The sequence below is a fragment of the Wyeomyia smithii genome, chromosome 3 (genome assembly GCF_029784165.1).
Source record: "Wyeomyia smithii strain HCP4-BCI-WySm-NY-G18 chromosome 3, ASM2978416v1, whole genome shotgun sequence".
Taxonomy (NCBI): domain Eukaryota; kingdom Metazoa; phylum Arthropoda; class Insecta; order Diptera; family Culicidae; genus Wyeomyia; species Wyeomyia smithii.
In genome coordinates, this window is record NC_073696.1 from 71986805 (window position 1) to 72012362 (window position 25558).

Here is a 25558-nt window from a genome sequence, read left to right on the forward strand (position 1 = left end):
CCATCAATTTAACAGACCTTACGATTTGTAAATTTCATGAACCAACACAACCCTCCTCTAATTGAATTCAATCCGTACACCTATTTCGTTTACCAAATATCACATTTAAACTTTTTTATTATCTTGTAAAAACAAATTTAGAAATTTGTAATAACTATAGAGTTGTTCATCTAATCCATGGGGGGAGGGGGGATATCATCGTTCTGTGACGAGCTGTGACAAGGGGGGGGGGGAGGTGTTGGATTAAAATCGACGTAGCATTTATTGACGTGGGACTACGTCTTTCTTCACTATACTAAGGTACATTATGGGAAAACTGGATTGAACATGTAACGTTTTTGGTTGACGGAATGGAAGATTGTAGATGCTAATAGCGCTCAAACAACTGTTCCGATTTCAATAGTTAATATACCGTTGGAAAGCTAAAACATACAAGATTTGTATAACATGATAATTTTAGTTGTCATTTTCTCATTACTCCGTGAAAATTGCGAGAAAGTTTAAAGGTCGAATCTCCACATACATTTTTCATACGATTGGTATATTTCCCTAACGCAGACTTCAAAAACATAGACGAAATGATTTCACGCATTCAGTCATTGGCTAGCAATGCCAGCCAATTGGCATCGCATTCATCACCCAACGCAAGCGACGAAGAAAGAAAGCAGAGATGCTTCCACGTGATTGGTTCTACCCCCAATCACCCAAGTTCTCCACACTGAGTGACGCTATAAAAGGACATTCCGTGTTGAGAGAAGATCTTTCCCTAGTCGACCGTCGTCAAGGCGAACAGTTCGGCTTCCCTTCGATCTGAGTTGGACCCCACCAGTGGTAATCTAATTTAGGTATCGTTGTTGGAATACAGCCCGAAACTGGACGTGATCGGCACTGGGGACCATTGGAAGCCGTTGAAAGGGACCATTGGAAGACTTGAAAGCCGTTTGGATGCTGCCGATAGTAATTTGTGTAGGTATAGTGTGTCGTATACCAAGTGTGTGTGTCTGAGTAGCGTTAGCGTGTGTATGTGTTTGTGTGAGTAGCGTGTGTATGTGTTTGTGTGAGTAGCGTGTGTATGTGTTTGTGTGAGTAGCGTGTGTATGTGTTTGTGTGAGTAGCGTGTGTATGTGTTTGTGTGAGTAGCGTGTGTATGTGTTTGTATGAATAGCGTGTGTATGTGTTCGTATGAATAGCGTGTGTGTGAGTAGCGTGTGTGTGTGTGTGTGTGTGTGTGTGAGTAGCGTGTGTGTGTTAATGTGTGTGTGTTAATGTATGTGTGTGTGTGTTTGTGTGTGTGTTAATGTGTGTGTATGTGTGTCAATGTGTGTGTGAATAACGTGTGTGTATGTGTGAGTAGTGTGTGTGTGAGTAGCGTGTGTGTGTGTGTGTGTGTGTGTGTGTGTGTGTGAGTAGCGTGTGTGTGTGTGAGTAATGTGTGTGTGTGTGTGAATAGTGTGTGTGTGTGAGTAGCGTGTGTGTGTGTGTGTGTGAGTAGCGTGTGTGTGTGTGAGTAGCGTGTGTGTGTGTGTGAGAGAGAGTAGCGTGTGTGTGAATGTGTGTGTATGTTAATGTGTGTGTGTGTTAATGTGTGTGTATGTGTGTCAATGTGTGTGTGAGTAACGTGTGTGTATGTGTAAGCGGCGTGTGTGCTTGTATGTAAGTGGCGTGTGTATGTAAGTGTGTATATGTATGTAAGTGGTGTGTGTGTGTAAGTAGCGTGGGTGTGTCTGAGGTGCGTGTGCTTGTGAGTCGTGTGTGTGTATATAGCGTGTGTGTAAAACATGTATGTGTGGTGTAAAAATAAGGCCCAGTAAAGGCCGAGTCCGATTGATAAAGATATATAATCAATATAACTTCTCCTCCGGAGTGGAGAGTTCTATCGAACACCAATACTGTAACGCAAATGAGGAATAAAACCCGCTGCGCGGGGCTGACTCAGTCAGTTTGGTTTTGGATCAAGTAACAAGTGTTTCTTATAGTGGTTAATATCCGAACTCCTACTAAGTGGTACTAAGGTACATAATAAGTAACGACGAAGAGAAGAAATAGTTTTTCGGTTCGCGTGTGTAGTAAAAAGTAAGAAAAAGTGGTGCAAAGTGCACAAAAGAATTTTTTTTTAAAAAGCGATCGAAGGTCGAAAAGGTCAGTAATTATTAAACTGATCCTTTTGTAAAAGTGCTATTTTTCTCAAAATCCTAAAGCCGTTGATTCCAAAGGGAAATCGGTTTTGGTTTTGTCCGCGGAGACGAAGGTCTTTTGAGTGGTAAATTCGAAAAGAAGTTTTATAATTAAATAAAAAAGCAATTGTGCTGGAAAAAGAAAATAAGCTTCGGGGAAAAGCAAGTGATTTTAATGATAAAAAGGAAGTGTTTAAAAAAAAGTTTTATGATAAAGCGACAGTGTAGGGAATTTTAAATTTCGACAAAAGAAAAATTTAAATAAAAAGCAAACCTATTGAAATCAATAGTTAAAAGTGTATTAAGTGCAAGCGAAAAAAAATACTATAGCGAGATTGATTTTTTTTTATATCTCGTTTAGCGCGAGATTTTGAACGTAGTTCTGCACCGTTGTGATTAACGGTTTTTTCTGCAAAACTTTTCAACGTTCAATTTTTAGGGTTTCGATTACCACGAGCCTAGTTGAAATTCAAATTCGCTAAAGTGTTTTTTATTCATTTCCTAGCCGAAATAAACGTTCACTCCAACGGGAGGAAGCGTTTTTTGTGTCATTACTCTGTGGCTGCTAGCAATGGGCGATCTTTGAACAAAAATCGATTCTCCTGCATCGATTAATCAAAATCAATAAAATCGATTCATAACAAAATCGAGCCTGAAAAATCGATTTTACAAAAAATCGATTTTTGTTCGGTACGCAAGAAACAATTTGGAAGCTGTAATGAGAGCAAATGTGGCCAAAAGCAGTGTTGAAGCAATCGATGCTGAATAAACAACACGTTGAACTATTTGTTGAACAAACATTGCAGCAATCTTTGTTCATGTACTTATTCAACAGTGAAACTCTAGCTTAACAGAAGTTGTTCAAACGTTTGCAAGTGAATACCAGCAGCACTAATAAATATGTGCTGCGTTGAAGCGCTTTAAAGGTCTCCACTTATCACATCTCGATAAAAGCTATTTGAACGTTTCAAACGGCAACTCCGCAACTATTCTGCACATGTTGTTCAAATGCTGCATACATGCGTTTGAAGTCTTTCAAAGAGCAATTCATTAGCTCTTATAGACGCGAACGCTAGATCACCGGTTCAATAAAACATTCTTCTGGATGCGTCGTATAGTTGATTTATTGCAGTATAAACATTTTTTTAAACCACTAAAAGATTTAGCAACGTCAACGTCAGAGATGCCCCGAAAGATTTTTTTTATTCTCGGAAACTGAGGAACTCTATGAAAATTGGAACAGCATTTTATAATTATTGAATAACTTTGATCAGACAACAGTCGAACAACAACCGAAATGGAAAATAGAAAATTTCTGTTCAATAGTTGAAATTTTCCGGCACACAGTTGTCCAGAAACGGCGAAGAGGGTTTTAAACAACAACATCAGAATATTTTTATATTGTTGAATACAATATTCTGCTGTTGTTGCTCAAAACCCTCTTCGCCGTTCCTAAACAACTGTGTGTCGGATAATTTCTCCAAATTCAACTGAACAACCATTTAACAGTAGTTTTTTATTTTCCATTTCGGTTATTGTTCAACTGTAGCCTAATAAAAGTGATCGAGTAAATGTTTAGGCAACAAAAATTGTTACTTGGGTAGAATCTTTTTACGACTATTTTTGGTTATATTTATGGAGATTTTGTTTTGTTTGCGTTTTCTGGTTTATTAATCATGTTCATCGAGTTTTCGTACGCAACATCTACTAACGATACGGCTTTTTTAGTTTATTGCCATCTTCTTTAACCGTGTGTACTCTTAGCGTTTTTTTTCTACTAAAAGTTTTCGTTGTCGCTCATCCCATAGACCATTTCACGAGACGTTTGGGAACTTGATTCATGAACGAAATTTTGACAGAAAGTTTGGAACTGCTGACATAATGCACGTGAAAGCATCAAGAACATCAGCAGGATCCGTGACACCTGTCAATTCGTGAAATGGTCTATTGTTTCGGATGCACTAAGAGCAATCCAAACCTGTATACAGTCAGTTTTTTTTACGCGGGGGATACGTACCTCGTAAAAAAACGCATAAAAACCGCGGTAATTCGAAAATCCGCGTAAAAAAAAGAACTCATTCAAAAACGTTTCTGGTTCCAAACCCACGTTAATTCGGAAATTCGCGAAAATTGTTTTGAATTAGCGCGGTGTCGCGTTCGGTTTTTAAATGAAAAATAAAAATTCGCTCTAAATCGTTACAATGACAGGTGGTAGATGGGCGAACTGTCATTGTAGCGGTTTCGGGCAGATTTCAGGAAGTTTTAAATCGTGTTTTAAAAAGCGAAGGACAATGATAGAATTTTTTTTAAATCACGTTTTACTTGGAAAATTCAGATCATTCAGATGATATGAAAAACTGATATAGCTGATCAACCCAATTCATAAAAAAAAATCGGAACATCCGCAGAACAAACTCAAATAAACAAAAATGGCGAGTGCGACACCATGCAGAACAGAATAAAGCACGGCATATACACGACCATTCAATTCAACTTTTGCAATATTTGAGTTAACGAATACCCCGCTACTCAAAGTTGAAAAATAAGCGCATATGCCTTTTCTACCTAAATCAAAAAATTGGTGCTTGATAGTAAACACCCACAACGATAGTAAACAACGTCCCTACGGAAGCCAATTTTCAAAAAGTTTACTTGCAGAGGTAGCAAATATGAAATAATGTTGGCTAATATCCAAAATGGTAAATTCAATATCCAATGCAATGCAAAATTTCAGCTAAATCGGAATTCAGGAGTATTTGGTCTAAATTTCACTTTCTCGACTTATGAAGAAAAGCACAGTTTGTAATAGTTTTTTTTTTGTGCCAAATGTCTTATGCCTTGTTCACACTATAGCAGATATCCCGTGATATCGTGATCTTGATACATACATACATCTAGTTTTCACGGAAAAATTGGAGTATGGGATTTAAAATCAAGATGGGCAATATTACATCATGTGAACTGGTTATTAGAAATGAATAAAACGTCGAGGTCGGGTGTTATCCAAAAAATCGAAATTTTGCTAACTGTTCGTGAAGGCGATATTTTGAACACTACTTCTAAATAAAACTGTCAAAGTCAATTTCCATTGCCACCCAATGTACACCAATCAGATAGTAATGATTGTATACAATATATGTCAAACTTTCGAGACGGTCTTGTGGTCTGGTAATTTATATTCAGTTCGAGGTCTTGTCTCGTCGTTCTTTTCATCCTCGCTAGGTATGGGCGAACGGCTCACGAGCCGTTCATATGAACCGGTTCTTAGGAAAGAGCGAAAGAACGAACGGCTCACGAAAAAGAACCACGGGTCTTTGGGCGCACCAGAACTGTTTGGTTCGCGCGAACCCGAAGTTTACTGAGACAACACGAACTGTCAACGCTCGTGAATCATTGTGAACCATGAGTCGGTTTAGAGCCGCTCTTGCAAAAGAGCCGTTTCACCCACCCCTAATCCTTGATATATTTCACAACGCAAGCGTATTAGCCAAATTTCATACGGGTTTGTCTATTGATGTCGCGTTTACAAAGGCAAAAAATGGTTACTGCGTTAAAAATACTGGAGGGACTTAATTTGGTTGCGGATTGTTCTTTTTCAACTCGACGACAAGGTTATCCAGCTTCCTTGACCTACAGAAAACGTCAAAATGAGCTGCGTGCACTATACGCCATTACCGTTCGTGAAAAGCTGGATATGCTGGATATGGGGGTGGTGACATACTCATGAAAAAAGTTGTCATGGACGTAGACAATTGTTTGAGCCAACAAAAACATTTGAAATGCGTTTTTCTCGGTTTCATGTCTATTTAATTTTAGCCCATTCTTCAACTATGGACATCCCGGTAAAAAATTGACACATTTTTCAGATCAGTGTCCGAATTCCGAGCACACACTTCTTCGGAGAGAGAAAAAATTCGTATACTATCAATAAAGAAATTTTCTTCTCTTCAAAGAAAAGTGTTCTCGGAATTCGGCCGCAGATTACGTTAGCAACAATAAATGCAATCACAATTGTTTTCAATCCGTTTTGCACACATTTATTTTTCAGGCGGAAAAAAACGATCTTGCCATCCAAAGGATCGATTCAGCAGAAAATCGCGCGCAGGAAAATCGATTCAAAAAATCGATGAATCGACTAGAAAAGATCGATTTTGCAAAAATCGGATCGATCTTGCCCATTGCTAGTGGCTGCTGTGGCTGGGGAATTGTTTTTTTTTTTTGCTTTGCGTTGTGGTTGCTGCTTGCTGCTTGCTGTGCGTGGTGCTGTGGACTACGCGCCAATACGGTAGCTCAATTGTTGGATCGTTTGGTGAAACATTGTCAACAGGCGACGGTGATTGGCGTCTTTGCATCAGCATTGCATTAGTGTGGAGCGTACGGTCGTGCGGGATACATCAGCAGGGAGTATTTTACACGGCATTCGGTAAGCGACGAAATTTTTTCATTGTTCCTTGGCAAATTCATAGCGAATATATTTATCTGGTGCAGGTATGGCTTCGAATATAGTGGGCACGATAGAGCCCTATATTCCGGGGGCATCTTTTTCAAACTATGTGTAGGAATTATAGAAAAATATTGTCAATGTTTTAAAAATATGGTTGCAAAAAAAAAAGAATGTTTACTATTGCGTCAGTGTATATGCATATAACAACGTGGACCATACGAAAAATGGATCACGAGAAAACACATACAGGAGTATGATTGCCAAAAGTGAGAGAAAAGACCTTTCATAGCAATACATTCTCCCGATCGCTCGTATGCTAAGCGCTCTCGAGAGAACACGAATAAGCTCGTCTTGCTATCGCTATACTAAGAGCGAAGAAGACGAATCAGATTTTAGACGGACGTTGGAAAAGGAAGTTCGCGTTAAAAAGTTCGCAGATAAAAGTTTAAAAAAAATGGAGACTTCCGACAATGGCGCAGTAAAAGAATCGAAAAACGCTCCCATAGCGTAGTAAGTATACCTACAGTTATTAAACAGATTTATTCTGTGCTTGGAAGGTTGACTGATTTTCATTTGTGTTACAAATGGCAATGCTCGCCATCTTGGAAGTAAAGCGTATGAAAATTTTGGTGCTCTGCCGAATTACTGATTCGGGCTTAAAAAAACAAAAACCCAACCTTTGAGCAGGTTGGTGTGTCTGAAGGAAGACACTTGATCCGGGTGGATCAATTGAAAGTCAAAATCCAACCTCCGAGCAAGTTGGTGTGTCTGAAAGACGACACTTGATCCGGGTGGATCAGATGTAAATTGAAATCCAACCTCCGAGCGGGTTGGTGAGTATAAAGAAAGACACTTGGTCCGGGTGGATCATATGTAAATTATAATCCAACCTCCGAGCGGGTTGTGAAGGAGGACACTTGATCCGGGTGGATCAGATGTAAGTTAAAATCCAACCTCCGAGCGGGTTGGAGTCTGAAGAAAGACACTTGATTCGTGTGAATCCGCTGAACATTAAGGAAGTCCAACTTTCGAGTGGGTTTATATTTTTTTACAAAACACATTATCCGCATTATCCATTAATTGTATATCCTTCTGAGTTACATTCAATCCTAAGATAGTAAGGGAAGATGTGTCCGACTAAAAAAATTCGTCTTGGCATGGGATCCGACTAAGATATTTATCGCAGGTAAAAAAAAAATAGTTTAAACAAGATACAATGAACATAATTATAGCGATCTATTTTTTTACTGATTTCTGAATAGCCTGATGAACTAAATGGTGACATGTTTAAATTTAGATCATTTTAATATATTTTAAAATAGATAGATATTATAGAATAACCTTGATTTTAGTTGGATACTAATGAGTCTGTAAAGCTCTGACTGAATATTCATCTAATTCAAGGCTACTTGTGGTAAATGTTGAATGATGCACGTACAATGCACGAACAATGCAAGTTATTGCATTTTTGTAAATATATATCTTGTAGTAATGGTGATACTTGTTGAATATCTATTTAATAGGAAAGGAACAAAGTTAACAGCAAAAGATGCCGTGGCGTTAGCAAAACAGCTTGAGGAAGAGCGAAAACGTAGTACGTCCCTCCTACTGAAGTTGAAAAAGGCCAAATCGGATAAAAAGACTTTGGAGCAATCGATTGAAGATGGAAGTTTCATTCGAATGCATTCTACTATGCGAGATGATAATGCAACACACGATCAAAACTCACTGCTCATGTCATCTATGAGCAACTTATCGTTTGCTTCTCTCCAGGTTCCGGAGTGCAAGCCCATTGATGGAGAAGAAGATATAGATCGTAAGTCGTACGAACAATGGAGACAGATGCTGGAAGCTTCAAAGCAATTAGCTGGAGTTGCTGATGAAAGGACGAAGATGAACATTTTCCGCGTTAAGGCAGGTCTAAAATTATTGGATGTCCTCGAGGGAACACACTCGAATGCTGACTCACCGGATATGGAAACGTTTCCTTATTCGAATGCAACACAACGTTTGGATGCGTTTTTTGGATCACGTGACTATATCTTCATGCAAAGACAAAAGCTTAGGTCACTGACGCAGAAACTAAGAGAGACGGACGTGAAATATGTCAAACGAGTTATATCAGTTGCAAAAGTCTGCGATAATAATGATAGCAGTTTAATAGAGCAGGTAGTTGATACAATTCAATCGCACGCTCTTAATCGGAAAGTTCGCGAGACCGGTAGGAAGATTCTCAGAAAAGGTGGGTCTATCGCTGATCTTCTTGAGAAAGTGCGTGCTTTGGAGATGGAGACATTGAACGAAGAAATGTTCGCTAGAACTCATCGGGCGGCAGCACAGGCTGAAGTTGCAGCTGTTAGATACGGTGGCCAGCGTAATCTTCAGCAAACGAACAACGGCGCAGGTGGTACAAGATACCAGCAGTATTACCGATTTTCTGGAAACTGGCGAGGAGCTAGAGGTGGCCGAGGATATGCTCATCGAGAATTTACCAGGAATGTGTCCAGTCGTTTGATGTGTTGGAGGTGCCTGAGTAAGCAGCATAATGCTGCTGAATGTTATGCTATTGATAAGGTTTGTCGAAATTGTCAACGCAAGAGACATCTTGAACGTGCCTGCCATCAGGAACCAGCAAACAAACCGATTAAGCGTCGATACAGCAATGATGACAACGAATCAACTAACTCCAAAAAGATAGCAGTGGTTAAAACGGATGGTGATGATTTGACTGAGGAATCCGTAAGTGTATCTCCTTCATCATGACTTTGTTGTTTATTTGTTTTGTTTCTTTTTTTACTTGAGACCTCGTTTGGTTTTTTTTTTATCCTTTTCAAATGTTCCTTGCTATTGATTAATCAAATAAATGAAAAATGTATCTAAAATAAAAATGAATTGATTAAACTGAAAAGCAACAGTAATATAAAATTAATCAATTTTTGATTTTGTGTGGGTTGCAGAGGAACCTTCCGTGTCGTTTGATAATAAAAGAGCCCTTGGCTCCAAAAAGCATGGCTAAAGCTTCCACCAGTTGCAAGCAAGATACATCCAGTAATAATGATGTAACTACCTCATCAAAACCCCTTCTGCAAATTGGTAGTATATCAAATGATTATGACCATAATGAAATCATCGCAGGCAAAGTTGCAGGCGTAGTTGTTCCATTTCTGATCGACTCAGGAGCAGAGGTTAACACTGTAGGAGCTGATACATACAAGATGCTCGAAAGTAGTTATGAATCTAAGCTCGGATTGTTCTATGTGAAGGATGGTAGTGACGTAACACTCAAAGCCTATGCCACTTCTAATGAAATTCCAGTGATAGCTAGCTTTGTAGCAGAACTTGTCATAAGCGATGATCGACCTAGATTCATGGAGCAGTTTTATGCCGTTAAAGGCTAATGACATACTGAGGCGTCAAATGAAGCGAAGCAAAAAGCGTCACAAAAGCGTCAGAGCCACTTCTTCGAACGTCTATATGAAACGCTCAAACCGGTCATACTGGAGCGGCAAAGACGCGTCGATAGAGGCGGCGAAACAGAACGAGTAGTGTTTTGACGCGCGTATATGTACGCGGTAATACCATATTCAGACTAAATCTTTTATCGCCAGGTGCATTATATTTGCTTTGTTTTGGTTTGGTAATTGAAAAAAGCAAATGAAATACATTTTCGTTTAGAAAATGTTAAAATGTTTAGAAGAGGGTTGTGCAGTAAATCCATGTTCAGACTAAACCTGATATCGCCAGGTACTTAATATTTGCTTTATTTTGGTCTTAAATCTTAAAAAAGAAAAAAAGTAGGATAGAAAATACTATCGGAAAAAATTTTCAGGTCGTCGGGAAAATAGCACTGATATTATTGATTGATATTGTTGAGTTTTGATTTGAATGGCCAGAAATCTAGCATGCTGAACTTCTTTGGTCGCGAAAATGCAAGCCGCTGAGTAACTAGCTGTGCTCACATGGGTTATTCAAATCCTAACAGATATTATAAATTAGTTGAACGTTGCTCGGGGTCAACGGGTTTTAAATTTAGAATAATTTCTTATATTTTTTACTACGTGTGTAGCGCAACTCACTTCAGTAATATTATTTTATTTCATAAAAAAATCTCTATGTTTACTAAAAACGTAATTTACCGTGCTTGAAGAAGCAAAAAAATCTTCATTGGACGAATTCATATTTCCTTCAAACAAAACCGCTACTGGAATCTAGGAATATGACAACACAACGCATTTGCGACGCTCGCTCCAGTATGTCATAGGAAGCTTCACCCAACGCTTCTGTTTATTCCGCTTCTCAAACGCTCAACGCTTCGCTTCATTTAACGCCTCAGCATGTCAGTAGCCAAAGATGGTCGAGCTTTACTTGGAAGAAATACAGCAATTCGGTACAGTGTTCTACAGCTTGGTCTGAATGTACCAGTTCATTCTGGATCTGATACCGATTTCGCAGGAGAAATTCGGTCATTGATTGTTAACAGAGAGTTCCCTAAGTTTAACGTACCTCCGGTGGTACTTAACTACGATAAAAGCATACCTCCATCCAGAAAAATTTTACTAGTGTTCCCCCAGCGTTTAAATCTAAGACTGAAAGGCGACTCAATGAATTTCTGATATCTTGAATAATTGAACGCGTAGACGACACTATGGATAAGTCGTATTGCTCATCACTCTTAGTGGTACCTAAAGGATCAAATGACATACGGCTAGTTGTTGACCTGAGAGGTCCTAATAAGGCTATTATCCGGAGTCCATTTAAGATGCCCACTTTGGAATCGATCATGGTTGATCTTCCAGAGTGTAAATGGTTCTCAACTATCGATTTAACAAGCGCGTTTTTCCACGTGGTTCTCGACGTCAAATCGCGCCATTTGACGAATTTCTTTGCGGGAGATGGTATGTACCGCTTCAAAAGACTACCCTTTGGTCTTACTAACGCGCCGGACACATTCCATGAGATACTACAGACAGTAGTATTGGCGGACTGCAAAGGTGTCCGCAACTATCTGGATGACATTCTGGTGTCAGGACGAACAAAAACTGAGCACGACGAAAATTTGCAAGCTGTAATGGAAAGACTTCGTGAGCACAATGTTAGCATCAATAAAGAGAAAAGCGTTTTTGGTCAGCAGTCCGTAAAATTTCTTGGCTTTCAAATTTCCCACGATGGTTTAAGTGTAGAAAACGAGAAACTTAAAGCAATTCGCGAGTTTCACAGGCCTGAAAATCAACTAGAAGTGAAAAGTTTTCTGGGACTGATGAATTTCGCAGAACGATTTATCTTGCGCAGAGCCGACAAAACGATACAATTGAGAGAACTTGCGAAATCAGAATGTTTTTACTGGAACAGTGACCTGGAAAAAGAATTTGCTTACATGAAAGAAGAGGCATTGCAAACTATTTCCAAACTAGGATATTTCAACATTCACGATGATACCGAACTCTTCGTTGATGCATCACCAATAGGATTGGGTGCAGTACTCGTACAGTTTAGCAAAGGAGTTCCCAGGATTATTTCCTGTGCATCTAAAGTGTTGACTGACACGGAACGCAGATATCCTCAAACGCAAAAAGAAGCCTTGGCTATCGTTTGGGGTATCGAAAGATTCACTTTTTATTTGACAGGAAAAAAGTTTGTGGTTCGTACAGACTCCGAAGCTAACGAGTTTATTTTTGGAGATGGTATCAAATCTTGCAAACGTTCCATATCGAGAGCTGAGTCCTGGGCATTGAGGTTACAAGCGTTCGATTTCGAAGTCAAACGAGTTCCTGGGCACCTCAATGTAGCTGATGCATTATCTCGGCTGATTTCTAAATCACAGATTGATGAACCATTCGAAGAGGACGATGGGAAACATTTGCTCTATTCATTGGATATATGCTCTATGAAGATCACATGGCAAGATATTCAGCTTGAATCAGAAAGTGATACGGAATTACTCGCCGTGAAATCGTCAATGAAATCCGGTACGTGGTCAAAGGAATATGCACGTTATGAGGCTCAATCCAAGGATTTTCGAATTTTGGGTCCTCTCATATTCAAAGAAGACAAAATCATACTTCCAACTAAACTACGGATTAGGGCATTGAATGAAGCTCATCAAGGGCACATAGGCTGCCCTGCTATGAAAAGAATATTAAGAGATTATTTCTGGTGGCCCGGCTTGAGCGCGGAGGTCGAAAATTACGTTAAGAGTTGTGTCACATGCATTACCATTTCTAGAAAAAATCCACCGATTCCGCTTTCCTGCCGACAGCTCCCAGATGGCCCATGGGAAATCCTTCAAGTGGACTTCTTATCGGTACATGGTTGTGGATATGGGGAATTCATGGTTTTAGTTGACACGTATTCTCGCTTTCTCTCAGTAGTAGAGATGAGATCAATTGATGCCAAAACAACCAAAGAAGCGCTTCAGAGGATATTCCTCACTTGGGGATTACCTCTTATTATACAGAACGACAACGGCCCTCCCTTCCAAAGCAGTGAATTTGTAGAGTTCTGGGAAGCAAAGGGGGTGAAGGTGAAGAAATCTATTCCCCTCTGCCCTCAAACCAATGGCGCAGTAGAGCGCCAGAATCAAGCAATAATTGAAGCTTTGATGGCTGCGAAACTGGATGGCATTAGCTGGAAAAAAGCTCTGCAATATTATGTGCGTGCACACAATACCATGAAACCCCATGCAAGACTCAATATCACGCCTTTTGAACTTTTAGTAGGGTGGAAATATAGAGGTTCGTTTCCAGCGTTGTGGGAGGCTAAATAGGATAACAAACTTGATCGAGAGGATGCCGACGCTCGAAGAGGCGCAAGGCCGTCCGATATTTCTGTAGGTGACATAGTTCTGATGGCAGTTCCAAAGAATAAAATAGATCCAACATTCTCAAAGCAACATGAGTGACCGTGGTGTTCAATACTCCCGCAACGTGCAGGACCTTAAACTAGCGGCGAGCATCGAGAATGACTTAGATCATGAAAGCCAAGTTCTGCCTCCAGCGGATGAGGATTATCAGCCATCCGATATGACAAAAGATACGTCAGAAGTTATTACGGTTCCGACCAACAAGAGACCGCAGAGAACAATTAGGAAACCGGAGCGACTTAAGGATATGTTCATGTACCATATCTTCCAATAAGAATCTACTAGCTGTCATTGGCGTAAGTAAGCCATCACTATTTTTTTCTTTGAATTTTTTTTTACTCACCAATTTCTTAGTTATATTTGAAGCTTCACCATTCTTGGATAACAACAGCGTGATAACAGACGGTTGCCGAGTTCAATTTTTTATGGGTAGCTACACCTTTTCGTTGCGGGTGCGGCAACGAACGGCATAATGGCAAAACCACCAACGAACGGCATAATGGCAAATCTTCGTTGATGAGAGTGTTGCCCCGATGCTACCCGTTGATGTACACCATCCCCCCCTGACAAATTCTACTACTAACTTGTATAATGCGATTGGCTGTTCTAGTGACACACCCGTGAGGCGGGAATTAAACTACAGAAGAATCGATTTTGAAGCTTTTAATGCTTTTATTTCAAACATTGACTGGCCAGCACTGTTGAACAGTAACGATGTGGACTTGATGGCAGCAAACTTCTGCTCAGTTGTTGGTTCATGGCTTAGAGAAAATTTACCATTTGTGAAACAGCCTTCCACTCCAGCTTGGAGTAATCACAGCTTAAGAGTTTTAAAGCGTAAACGAAACGCATGCCTGCGCAGGCTTCGCCGTTTGCGGTCTTACGAATCTAAACAAAATTTTAAACGCTCAAGTGAAGAATATCGGCGGTTAAACTCTAGTCTTTACAAATCATATGTTCTGGGAGTTCAAACAGACTTGCGCAGAAATCCGAAAAAATTTTGGAATTTTGTTAATTCAAAACGGAAAAGTCGCTCAACTCCTTCGGACGTCTATTTGGAGGAAATGGTATCCTGCTCGGACTCTGACTCTTGTGAGCTTTTTGCGAAGTTTTTCTCTTCAGTATTTGCCACGGATTGTGCCTCAAATGACGATGCTCGGCGTGCTGCGGCTAATGTGCCAGCCGACCTTGTTGATCTTGACATTTTTGAAGTCACACATGACATGATTACTACCGCCGCTAAGAAACTTAAATGTTTGTACACTGTTGGTCCCGACGGAATACCGGCCGTTCTTTTGTGCCGTTGTATTGATATTCTGGCTGCTCCACTTTGCACAATTTTCACCCAATCTTTGGCTCAAGGGAAGTTTCCTGAGGTATGGAAGCACTCCTATATGTTTCCGGTTTTTAAAAGTGGTGATCGACGAAATGTCAAAAACTACCGTGGAATAACTAATCTGTCAGCTGCGTCTAAATTGTTCGAGATCATTGTAAGCTCTATTGTATTGAATTGCACACGCAACTACATTTCTTCGGACCAGCATGGTTTTGTTCCTGGGCGATCTGTAACAACAAATCTGATGGATTTCACGTCGAATTGTATTTCTGAACTCGAACGAAACGTACAGGTTGACGTTATTTACACTGACCTCAAAGCTGCCTTCGACCGAATTGATCATCGAATACTGCTGAACAAAATTTCCCGTCTTGGTGCTTCATCACGGTTCGTTAAATGGCTTGAATCATTCCTGTGTAATAGAATTTTGCAAGTTAAGCTTGGATCAGGTGTATCGTCTGCGTTCACGAACAAGTCTGGCGTACCACAGGGTAGTAACCTAGGACCGCTTCTTTTCATTATATTCTTCAATGACGTTGCTGATGCACTTGGGATTGGTTGCAGATTAGTTTACGCCGATGATTTAAAAATTTACTTGACGATTCGCACCATCGAGGATTGTTATCATCTACAATCACTTTTAAATACCTTTGTGACGTGGTGTAAACTAAACTCGCTAATTCTAAGTATTGCTAAATGTGAAGTGATAACCTTTCACCGCATTGAACGGCCAATACTTTTTGATTATGCTGTCGACGGAGAAGTGCTGCGCAGAGTAGATTACGTCAACGACCTTGGAGTTATACTTGACAGAAAGCTGACCTTCGATAGTCACCGTACTGCAATTATTTCGAAAGCAAGTCGGCAATTAGGATTCATCGCAAAAATTGGACGTGACTTCAAGGATCCCCATTGTCTAAAAGCTTTATACTGCTCACTTGTACGACCCCTAGTAGAAAACGTAAGTGTGGTTTGGAGTCCGCACCAGCTTTCATGGAACCTGCGCCTCGAGCGTATACAGAGACGTTTCGTCCGATTGGCCCTGAAAGAACTACCTTGGCGTGATCCTACGAATCTGCCACCCTACCCGGATCGTTGCCGCCTGCTTGGACTAGACACTCTAGAGCACCGCCGCAAAGTACAACAGGCTGTATGCATTGCCAAGATTCTAAACGCTGAACTGGATTCCCCGAAGTTGCTGTCATTGATGAATTTCCGTGCATCTCAACGTATGCTGAGGCCCTCTTCGATGCTTTTGAACCAATTCCATCGCACGAACTATGGTTATTATGAACCTGTTGCCTTTTGTGTGAGAACATTCACGAGTGTCGAGCATCTTTTTGATTTTGGTGTGCCTAGTCATATTTTTAAACGTAGGTTAACTAATTCTAGTTACTTTTAATGATTATCCTTTTTCATTAAGACTTTATGTCAGATGATGCACTTAGAAATAAACAAATAAACAAATAAACCATCGACAACCTTTTATCATTAACTTCATGTTTTTTTTTTTCTGATTCCCAAAATTGCATAAAAACGTAATGTTTCAAATCAATAACAAGCAATACTGATTTACTTACCTTCATGCTTAATAAATTTTGTACTTGTGACAAGATCACTAATGCAATTATTTTAATCAATTTCACATCCGCAGTCAGACCATTTTTTATTGGCAGTATTAAGGGCTATTCCCACTGCTTCCGTTCCGGGACCGGGCCGTGGCTGTTCCGCGTGTCGTCCGGGCTCGTTTGAGATTGATTGCATGCGTTCTTATGAACGCATTCACACCGACGCGCCGTGCCCAGACCGGGGCAGCGTTGAGTTGCCGTCGTGCTGCCGCAGTGCGAGAGAAAAACTATCGTTGCCGACGATACTTTGTGTTGGCCGGAGAGTGCACGGAAGGCACTCGGGTGGATGCGTGTATGTTGTAGTGACATATTTCGCGCGGAGTGAGCTGCGGTATGAAAAAAAGAGAAAGACGTTCTTTCACATACAGACATCAACATTTCTCAGCCAGAGCGCAGCGCAGGCACGGTTCAGGCACGGCGCAGTGTGAATGCATGAAAAGTCCCGGACGAGCCCTGTCAAGTCGGCTGAGGCCGCTCACGGCCCATCTCGCCTCTAAGTAATATTTATAGTGTTGTTGAGGATTTGTTCAGCGCGATCGGTCGGTAGAGGAAGTGTGACAGTCGTGACAGTTCATTTTAAGATATATGACAGTAGCTGGTTGCAGAGATGCCAGATAATTTTAATATGCTTGCAACTGCTCGAGCACCGAAAAAAAAAAACTGCTTGAATTCTAAGTACTTTTAATATTAACAACAACGTCGCGCACAGTTGTTAACTAATGGCTTAGATTATTGAAACATAGATATCCAACTCAACCAACAATACGGGCAACAAAAATGTGACGCCCCTCCGAGGATGATGGCGGTTGGGTGAACTACATTTAATGAGCACACACAGAAAAATATTAAGGTAATTGCTATTATTCTAGGCTTAGTCAGATTTGTGCGGTGTTTTTAACAGACTAATCTATATGGTCTAGATAATAATAATGATTTATTACCCAGTGATGGAAACGAAACGAATATGATGCAATCGTCGTTTATTCATCATATGTGCACTTCACGATGTGTACAGGCCGGGACTAAACTCGAACCCTCTCAACCTATAATGAAATGATGATAGGGTGCATAGGTTTCTGGGAGAAAACAAACACATGACTAGACTACATCAGCTCTGAGAAGCGATTCGATCGTTGCGTTTGTCTCTCCATGGGCCGGTAGTTACGGGAATAAAGGATAGCAACAGGAGAAAATCATGTCGCCTGAACAGCAGCAGAGGTGTGGTGCGGTGAGAGGAATGTGTGGGGGAAGGAACTACTTCGGCAGCGGTTGAGTTTAAGCGAGAGTAGGAGAGCATACACTGTCATTTTCTTTCTTTTTCTGACAAAAAATCATATTCATGAGTCAAAAGAATACGGATATAACAAGTTCTGATCGCTCTCTGTAACAGAGACGAATTACTTCATATACCGAGTTTTGCACATTGAGAACCACGTATTGTGGTGTACACTAATGAATAGAAATATATCGTAAAGAGGAAAGCAAAAAGAGTGCACCAGCACCGATACTTTGTTTTTCGCATACTGACGACGATGTCAACGCATCCTAGGCTTGTTTTATATGTATTCAATTATCGCTAGAGGTGCTTTTTTCCTTCGCTGATTACAACAGGACTAAAATAAATGTCAATGTATGAGATGACCATGATATGAATTATTTATTTTGATGATAGTATGACTAATCGTTCATAGTCGTTTCAACAATATGTTTTTAAGCATAAGCAAAGATGACTAGTACAGAATACGTTACTCTTGCAGTATGCAGTGGACACGAGTTTCGCTGCGCGTGAACGAAAATTGAACTAATTTATATACTGTTAATTTGGTGATGACGACAAGGTGGTGAAGGTGAAGCATGTTTTCCAATATCATTGTATGGTCCTGTCATCTAATTTTCAATAACCTTATACGGTATTGCCATCTTGTTTTCGTTTTCATCTGGCGGATTGAGCATGATAAATCGATTTTGCTAATAATCACAGTTTTAAGGTCATCAGATGGCACCGTTATAAAGGTGTTGCGAGCAAAATGTATGAAGTTGTTGTTTGTACCAATTTTAATAGCCGATTGAGAACCGCTATACAGCTTTGATCCCTTTGCGGAACTGGTTGGGTTAATAATTCTGCCTCAGCCGTCAAATAATGCTGTAGAATGTTCTCCTATTCGGTTTGTAGCTTCCTTTGCAGATTATTTTTTGTGATCTCATTCATTATCAATTTCACTATTCCTTGCTTGAATGCTTAAATCGATTAATTAATATTTGCAAAGAAATCAAATTTGGAAATTTTTACTCATCCTTTTAAGTTCTATTTAAAAACGATACAATATTTATTTTTGTGAATACCGCTAAACGCTATTTTTAATTACGGTTTTACATTCCTGCGTTGAAAATCGTTGTTATATACGTCTCTTAATATCCTCAAAATTCACTTACAACGAGTAGCAATACATAGCATAACTTATTTCGTCAAAATTCACGAACGTGAAGTACAACATAAACAATGTTAAAATAATTTAAGTGAATGTGAAGCTTTTTTTTCTTTTTGTCACCTTCGACAATTCGATGAGAGTATCTATGAGGTTTTTACATTTTGGGACTCATGCTAATTTGTAAAATTATGCGAGGTTTCTTTGCAGTGTTGTTGTAATAAATCGAAATTGCAAATCATCTAGATTATATTGTAAAGTCGATTGAAAACCGCCGTACAAATCTGATTGAAAGTAACATGATATTTTTCTGGGTGTGAGAATATGGTCAAGCTCACCACTGAAATGATAAGGAGTGCCATGATATTTTTCCGAGTGGATATGCTTTAGTTCACCCAACGGCCTACAGATGGCAAGTTCATAGTGTTGCTTTGAGATTATATGCAGCGAAGCCCAACTTGGATATCTATGTCTCTTAAGTCTATGCTAATGGTGAGAATGAAGGTGTTTATCACGTTTAACACCAGATGGTTCGCCAGATGGCAACATACTACACGCAACTGCAAAACTACTCAATGAATGGTTTATTTTCTAATATTGTTATTCGAAAAGGTCAAGAATAACTTGATCTGAGAAATGAATAAGTGGGGTCTGAATAATTTACAATGTGATGATACTGATTGAAAATTTAGTGCTGGAAGGCTGGAACGTATTAAGTTTATATTATATGTATATATAAAGAAGAAAAGTTTTTTTTGCCTCGTTTAACAGGTAGGGGAGAGGGATGATGTAGGAATTATAGAAAAATATTGTCAATGTTTTAAAAATATGGTTGCAAAAAAAAGAATGTTTACTATTGCGTCAGTGTATATGTATATAACAACGTGGACCATACGAAAAATGGATCACGAGAAAACACATACTGGAGTATGATTGCCAAAAGTGAGAGAAAAGACCTTTCATAGCAATACATTCTCCAGATCGCTCGTGTGCGTGAGCGCTGGTGAGAGAACACGAATAAGCTCGTCTTGCTATCGCTATACTGAGAGCGAAGAAGACGAATCAGATTTTAGACTAGAGGTGGGAAAAATGGTTCACTATAGTGAGCGGATCAGAGCGTTTCCGCTCACTAAGATGAACTAGTTCTTTTTAACAGCTCACTCGCTCTTTTCGTTCCTACGTAATTTTCGGTTTTGAGGTTTAAGTTTGGTTAATTTGACACGGCACGGGGTTTTTGGTTTTTATCAGTGTAGCTAATTATCAGACACCGCAAGCGAGAGCCAGGTAAAAGCTTTACACCCGATTTGCCAAGCGCAAGGTCGCGCGCAAAATTACAATAGAACTCCCAGAAACAAGCTGCCACCAAACGTCTGCCCTGTCCATACCCTTGCAACAGTCCATACACAGGTACACGGGTTGGCTAACGCCGAGTACGCACACGAATGGATGTGGAACGAAAAGAACGAAAGAACTGATTCACTGATCTGGCAATCCGCTCGCAGGCTGATCAAAAGATTCAGTTCTTTGAAAGAGCGGAATCTTTCGGAAAATTGGCTCTTTTGTTCAGCTCGCAGGCAATCCGCTCGCGATCAGAAGATTTCGATCTTTTAAAGAACTGATTTTCTGACCAGCTCGCGAGCGGATTGTCTGCATAGATTCAAAAGATCAGTGAACCAGTTCTTTCGCTCTTTTCGTTCCACTTTTCGTGTGCGTCCCGGCGTTACCAGCCCGTGTGCTGTGTGTGAACTGTGGCAAGTAGATTTTATTTTTTATTCCCGCGGCTGGTGGATGGTTATGCATAGGAGAGCAGGCAGCCGGCGGCAGTTATTTTCTGGGAGTTCTATTGCAGTGTCGCACGCCGCTTTGCGCTTGGGGTGTAAAACATTCATATGGCTCTCGCTTGCGGTGTCTGATCAACAAAATCAGCTTTTTGCTTGAAGTAAGGGGAGAGTTACCGCTCTTTAAAAAAGAGCGATAGATCACTCACTCACTTTGAAGAACCAGCTCTTTAGATCAGTTCGTGAGCGGATTGCCCACCTCTGTTTTAGACGGACGTTGGAAAAGGAAGTTCGCGTTAAAAAGTTCACAGATAAAAGTTTAAAAAAAATGGAGACTTCCGACACTATGTTGAACGGTTAGGTTTTATGTTCCAATATAATAACGTCCCTGAGAACTCTCAAAAGGCGCTATTTATTACTCTCAGCGGATCGGCAGTTTTTGAGGAGCTTAAACTTTTGTATCCTGCTAGGGATTTATCGACTCTACAGTATAATGATATAATTAAAAAACTTAAAGAGCGGTTTGACAAAAAGGAATCAGACTTGATACAGCGGTTTAAATTTTATAACCGGGTTCAGGGAGCGGACGAAACCGCTGAAAATTTTGTTTTGGGAGTAAAACTGCAAGCTGAATTCTGTGAATTTGGCAAATTTAAAGATACCGCCATTAGGGATAAACTCCTAAGGGGGGTTTATGATAAAGACCTACAACAAAAAATGCTAGGAGAAGAAAATCTTACGTTGACAACGGCTGAAAGGTTGATAATTAATTGGGAGCTGGCGGGTTCCAGAAAATGAACAAATTGCATCGGTAAAACATAGATTGGGGCGTAGAGATAGGTTCGAGAGTAATACTCAGCAGAGAGACAGAAGTAGAAGTAGAAGTAGGAGCAAATCGGGTATGCGGTATGGATTGCGAAACGGAAGTGCGAGTGGTAGTAAGGACAGAAACAGAAGTAGCTCAAGACAGAGGCGGTTTGGATTTAAAAAAAACTGACTTGCTATTATTACGGAAAATCTGGTCATATTTTAAAAAAATGTTTTAAATATATCAACAGTCAGAGGAAACCAACGGTTAGATTTGCGGATGAGCTGCGACCGGGCTGTAGTGCAAGCAATAATCTAGAGCAACTTTTTAGTAGATTGAAGCTTTCCGGGTTGGATGAGTCATCAGATGATTCAGGTGATTTTATGTGCATGCAAATTAATAGCTATAAGAAATTTAACGAGCCTTGTTTAGATGTGGCGATACAAGAGCAATTATTGAGAATGGAAGTAGATTGTGGTTCTTCCATTACGTTAATCGGAAAACAACTATATGACAAACTATTTAAAATGCCGCTTGATCAGTGTTGGAAAAAATTGGTCGTTGTTGATGGGGCTAGGTTGTCTGTCTGTGGTAGTGTTTTGGTTGATGTTGTCTTGAGGGGAGTTAGCAAAAAATTGGAATTGATTGTCTTGAATAGTAAAAATGATTTTCTTTGTTAGGGCGTAATTGGTTAGACGTGTTTTACCCTAATTGGAGACAGACATTCATAACTCTCTCAGTGTAGGTAATATTAGTGAAAATATTCACAAAGATGCTTCAATCGCGGATATCAAGGCGTGTTTTCCAAATGTTTTCTGCAAGGATTTTTCTTCACCGATTCTTGGGTTTGAGGCAGATTTGGTGTTGAATGAAAATTCACCAATTTTTCGTAAAGCTTATGCTGTACCTTACAGATTACAGGATAAAGTTATACAGCACTTAGAAATGTTGGAGAGGGAGAAAGTTATAACACCAATCAAAACTAGTGAATGGGCTTCACCAGTAGTTGTAGTGATGAAAAAAAATCAGGACATTAGGTTGGTTATTGACTGCAAGGTTTCCATCAATAAATTGATAATTCCCAATGCATATCCTCTTCCCGTAGCGCAGGACCTGTTTGCTAGATTGTCAGGTTGTAAAATATTTTGCTCATTAGATCTAAAAGGTGCGTACACTCAATTAGCCTTGTCTGAAAAATCTAAAAAATTTATGGTCATTAATACTATCAATTTTTCAGCAGGTCATGGAACAGGTTTTAGTTGGTCTTGAAAACGTTTCGGTTTATTTAGATGATGTGTTAGTTGCAGGGAAGGATCGAGATGATTGTCGTAGGAAACTTTACTCAGTCTTAGAGCGTTTGAATAAGGCCAATATTAAGGTAAATTGGGGGAAATACAAATTTTTCGTATCCAGTTTACCGTATTTAGGACATGTTATAACGGAGAATGGCCTGCTTCCAAGTCCAGAAAAAGTCAATACAATTAGTGAAGCAGTTACCCCGGAAAATGTAACCGAGTTGAAAGCCTTTTTAGGTCTCGTGAATTATTATGGGAAATTTGTACCTCATCTCTCTTCAAAATTGTTTTGTCTTTACCAATTATTGAAAAAGGATGTGAAATACAATTGGAATGATAACTGTGAAAAGGCCTTTGCAGAAAGCAAAGCTGCCTTATTGGATGCAAACATGCTAGAATTTTACGACCCAACAAAACCAATAGTGGTGGTTTCGGATGCATCAAGTTATGGACTAGGGGGAGTCATAGCTCACTTAGTAAATGGCACAGAAAAACCAATTTGTTTCACGTCTTTTTGATTGAATAAAGCCCAGCGTTCTTACCCAATTTTGCATTTAGAAGCCTTGGCTTTGGTGAGCACTATTAAAAAATTCCATAAATTTTTATATGGCCAAAGCTTTACTGTATACACAGATCACAAACCGCTTGTAGGAATATTCGGGAAAACCGGTAAAAATGCCATTTATGTAACCAGATTGCAAAGATACATTTTAGAATTGGCAATATATGACTTTGAGATATGTTATAGACCATCAGCGCAAATGGGAAATGCTGATTTTTGTTCACGGTTTCCACTCCCTTAACCAGTTCCAACTGATTTTGACAAGGATTTTGTAAAAAGTTTGAATTTTACACAAGAAGTTCCAATGAATTTTTCAAAAGTTGCTAAAGAGACAGAGCAAGATAGCTTTTTACAAAGAATAATGACACATTTCCAGGGTGGTTGGCCTGAGAAAATCGACGAAGAATTGATAAACATACATTCCAATCGGCATGATTTGGAGTTAGTTGAAGGGTGTATGATTTTACAGGACAGGGTGGTTATCCCAAAAGCTATGCATAAAGAAATTTTAAAGTTATTGCATGTAAATCACTCTGGAATTGTTAAAATGAAGCATATGGCACGCAGGTCAGTTTACTGGTTTGGTATAAGTGCAGCAATTGAGGCTTATGTACATGCTTGTGGTTCATGCGATAGAACGGCAACAGTTCCTTAAAATAAAATCGAATCGCATTGGATTCCTTCGATTCGTCCGTTTAGCAGAATACATGCTGATTTTTTTTACTTCGGACAAAAGGTATTTTTGCTGATCGTAGACAGTTTTTCTAAGTGGATCGAAGTAGAGTGGATGAGATTTGGTACAGATGCTAGTGAAGTTATTAAAAAGTTCATTGCTGTTTTTGCCAGATTTGGTCTTCCTGATGTAGTGGTAACAGATGGTGGTCCTCCCTTCAATTCCTCCACTTTTATTTCATTTCTAACAAGACAAGGAATAATTGTAATGAAGAGTCCTCCTTACAATCCCTCCAGTAACGGACAAGCCGAAAGGTCGGTCAGGATTGTTAAGGAGGTGCTAAAGAAATTTCTGTTTGATCAAGAAGTGAGTAAGTTGGATACGGAGGATCAAATCAGTTTGTTCCTTATTAACTATAGAAACACTTGTTTACCGAAAGAAGGAAGCTACCCTTCCGAAAAATTAATAAATTATACACCAAAGATTTTATTAGATTTAATTAATCCTAAGAAGCTATATAAACCGAAGATAACTGACGATTCTATTGAATTACTAATTGAATTATTAATCGAAACTGTGATATTACTAGTAATAGAAAATCAGTTTCGGTGGATCCAATTACTAATCTGAATTTAGGAGATACCATTTGGTATAAAAATAATAACAATAAAAATGATTCTAGATGGATAAAAGCAAAGTTTGTAAAACAGTGTTCTCCTATTATATTTCAGATATGTATTGGAAGCGTAACGACAAAGGCGCATCGCTCACAATTGAGGGTCCAGAACGACTCTAAGAATTCTCCAAACGTGGCGGTTCCATGCAGAAGTCACTGTAAGCGTAGGCTGGTCTCGGAGGAGGAATTCCTTGGGTTTCCAGATGATGTGGCTGCAAAGAGGTTTCGCAAAGGCGATAATGAAGCAACGGAACCGAAAACGCCAAGTCCTAGGCATTCTGAAAGATTAAAGGATCGACCGAGGAGAGTTTATAAAAGATAAAACAAAGAAAAAAAAATGTAGATTAATTATGTTTGAACATGTTTCGATATTGTATCGATCGATTGATCGAGTTGGCGTAGTTATACACATTCAGAAGTTTGAATTATAATGCGCGGGGCTGACTCAGTCAGTTTGGTTTTGGATCAAGTAACAAGTGTTTCTGATAGTGGTTAATATCCGAACTCCTACTAAGTGGTACTAAGGTACATAATAGTATGTGTGTATAACATGTGTGTGCAAAAATGCATTCATCCGAGGAAAATTCATTTATGACAGAATACTTTTATATGCAACAAGTTAGTTATTTTTCCTATTAGTTTGTATGCTATGGTTTATGACAGGTGTATGTTTTTTTGTTCGTGTATTGTTGTGTATGGTATTTGTACGTTTGGTGTGTGTTATATGCTATGGTTATTGCAGAATTAAATCTTTACACCCACAATAGTCCCACGTCAAGCCTACGTTTGTGCACTCAAGCACATACCCTTTAACTTTTTTTGAAAAATCGATTTTTTACAGCGAAAATGTTCACTAAAAATACACTAGAACATAGTACAAAGTATTGGAGCGAGAGCTG

General features: G+C 39.5%; 1 protein-coding gene across 1 annotated transcript; it reads left to right on the forward strand.

Annotated features, from left to right (window-relative positions):
• Nucleotides 1-7799: 7799 nt before the first annotated feature.
• LOC129729374 (uncharacterized) lies at nt 7800-24981 on the forward strand. Its single transcript, XM_055687899.1, has 2 exons — nt 7800-9357; nt 24715-24981. The coding sequence occupies exons 1-2, from the start codon at nt 8044-8046 to the stop codon at nt 24979-24981; spliced, it is 1581 nt and encodes a 526-aa protein (XP_055543874.1). The 5' UTR covers nt 7800-8043.
• The last annotated feature ends 577 nt before the right edge of the window (nt 24982-25558 follow it).

Coding starts and splice junctions, on each gene's coding strand:
- LOC129729374 (XM_055687899.1), top strand. CDS start 8,044: ATGATGCACGTACAATGCACGAACAATGCAAGTTATTGCATTTTTGTA. Junction 9,358..24,714: donor ATGATTTGACTGAGGAATCC/GTAAGTGTATCT, acceptor ATTATATTTCAG/ATATGTATTGGAAGCGTAAC.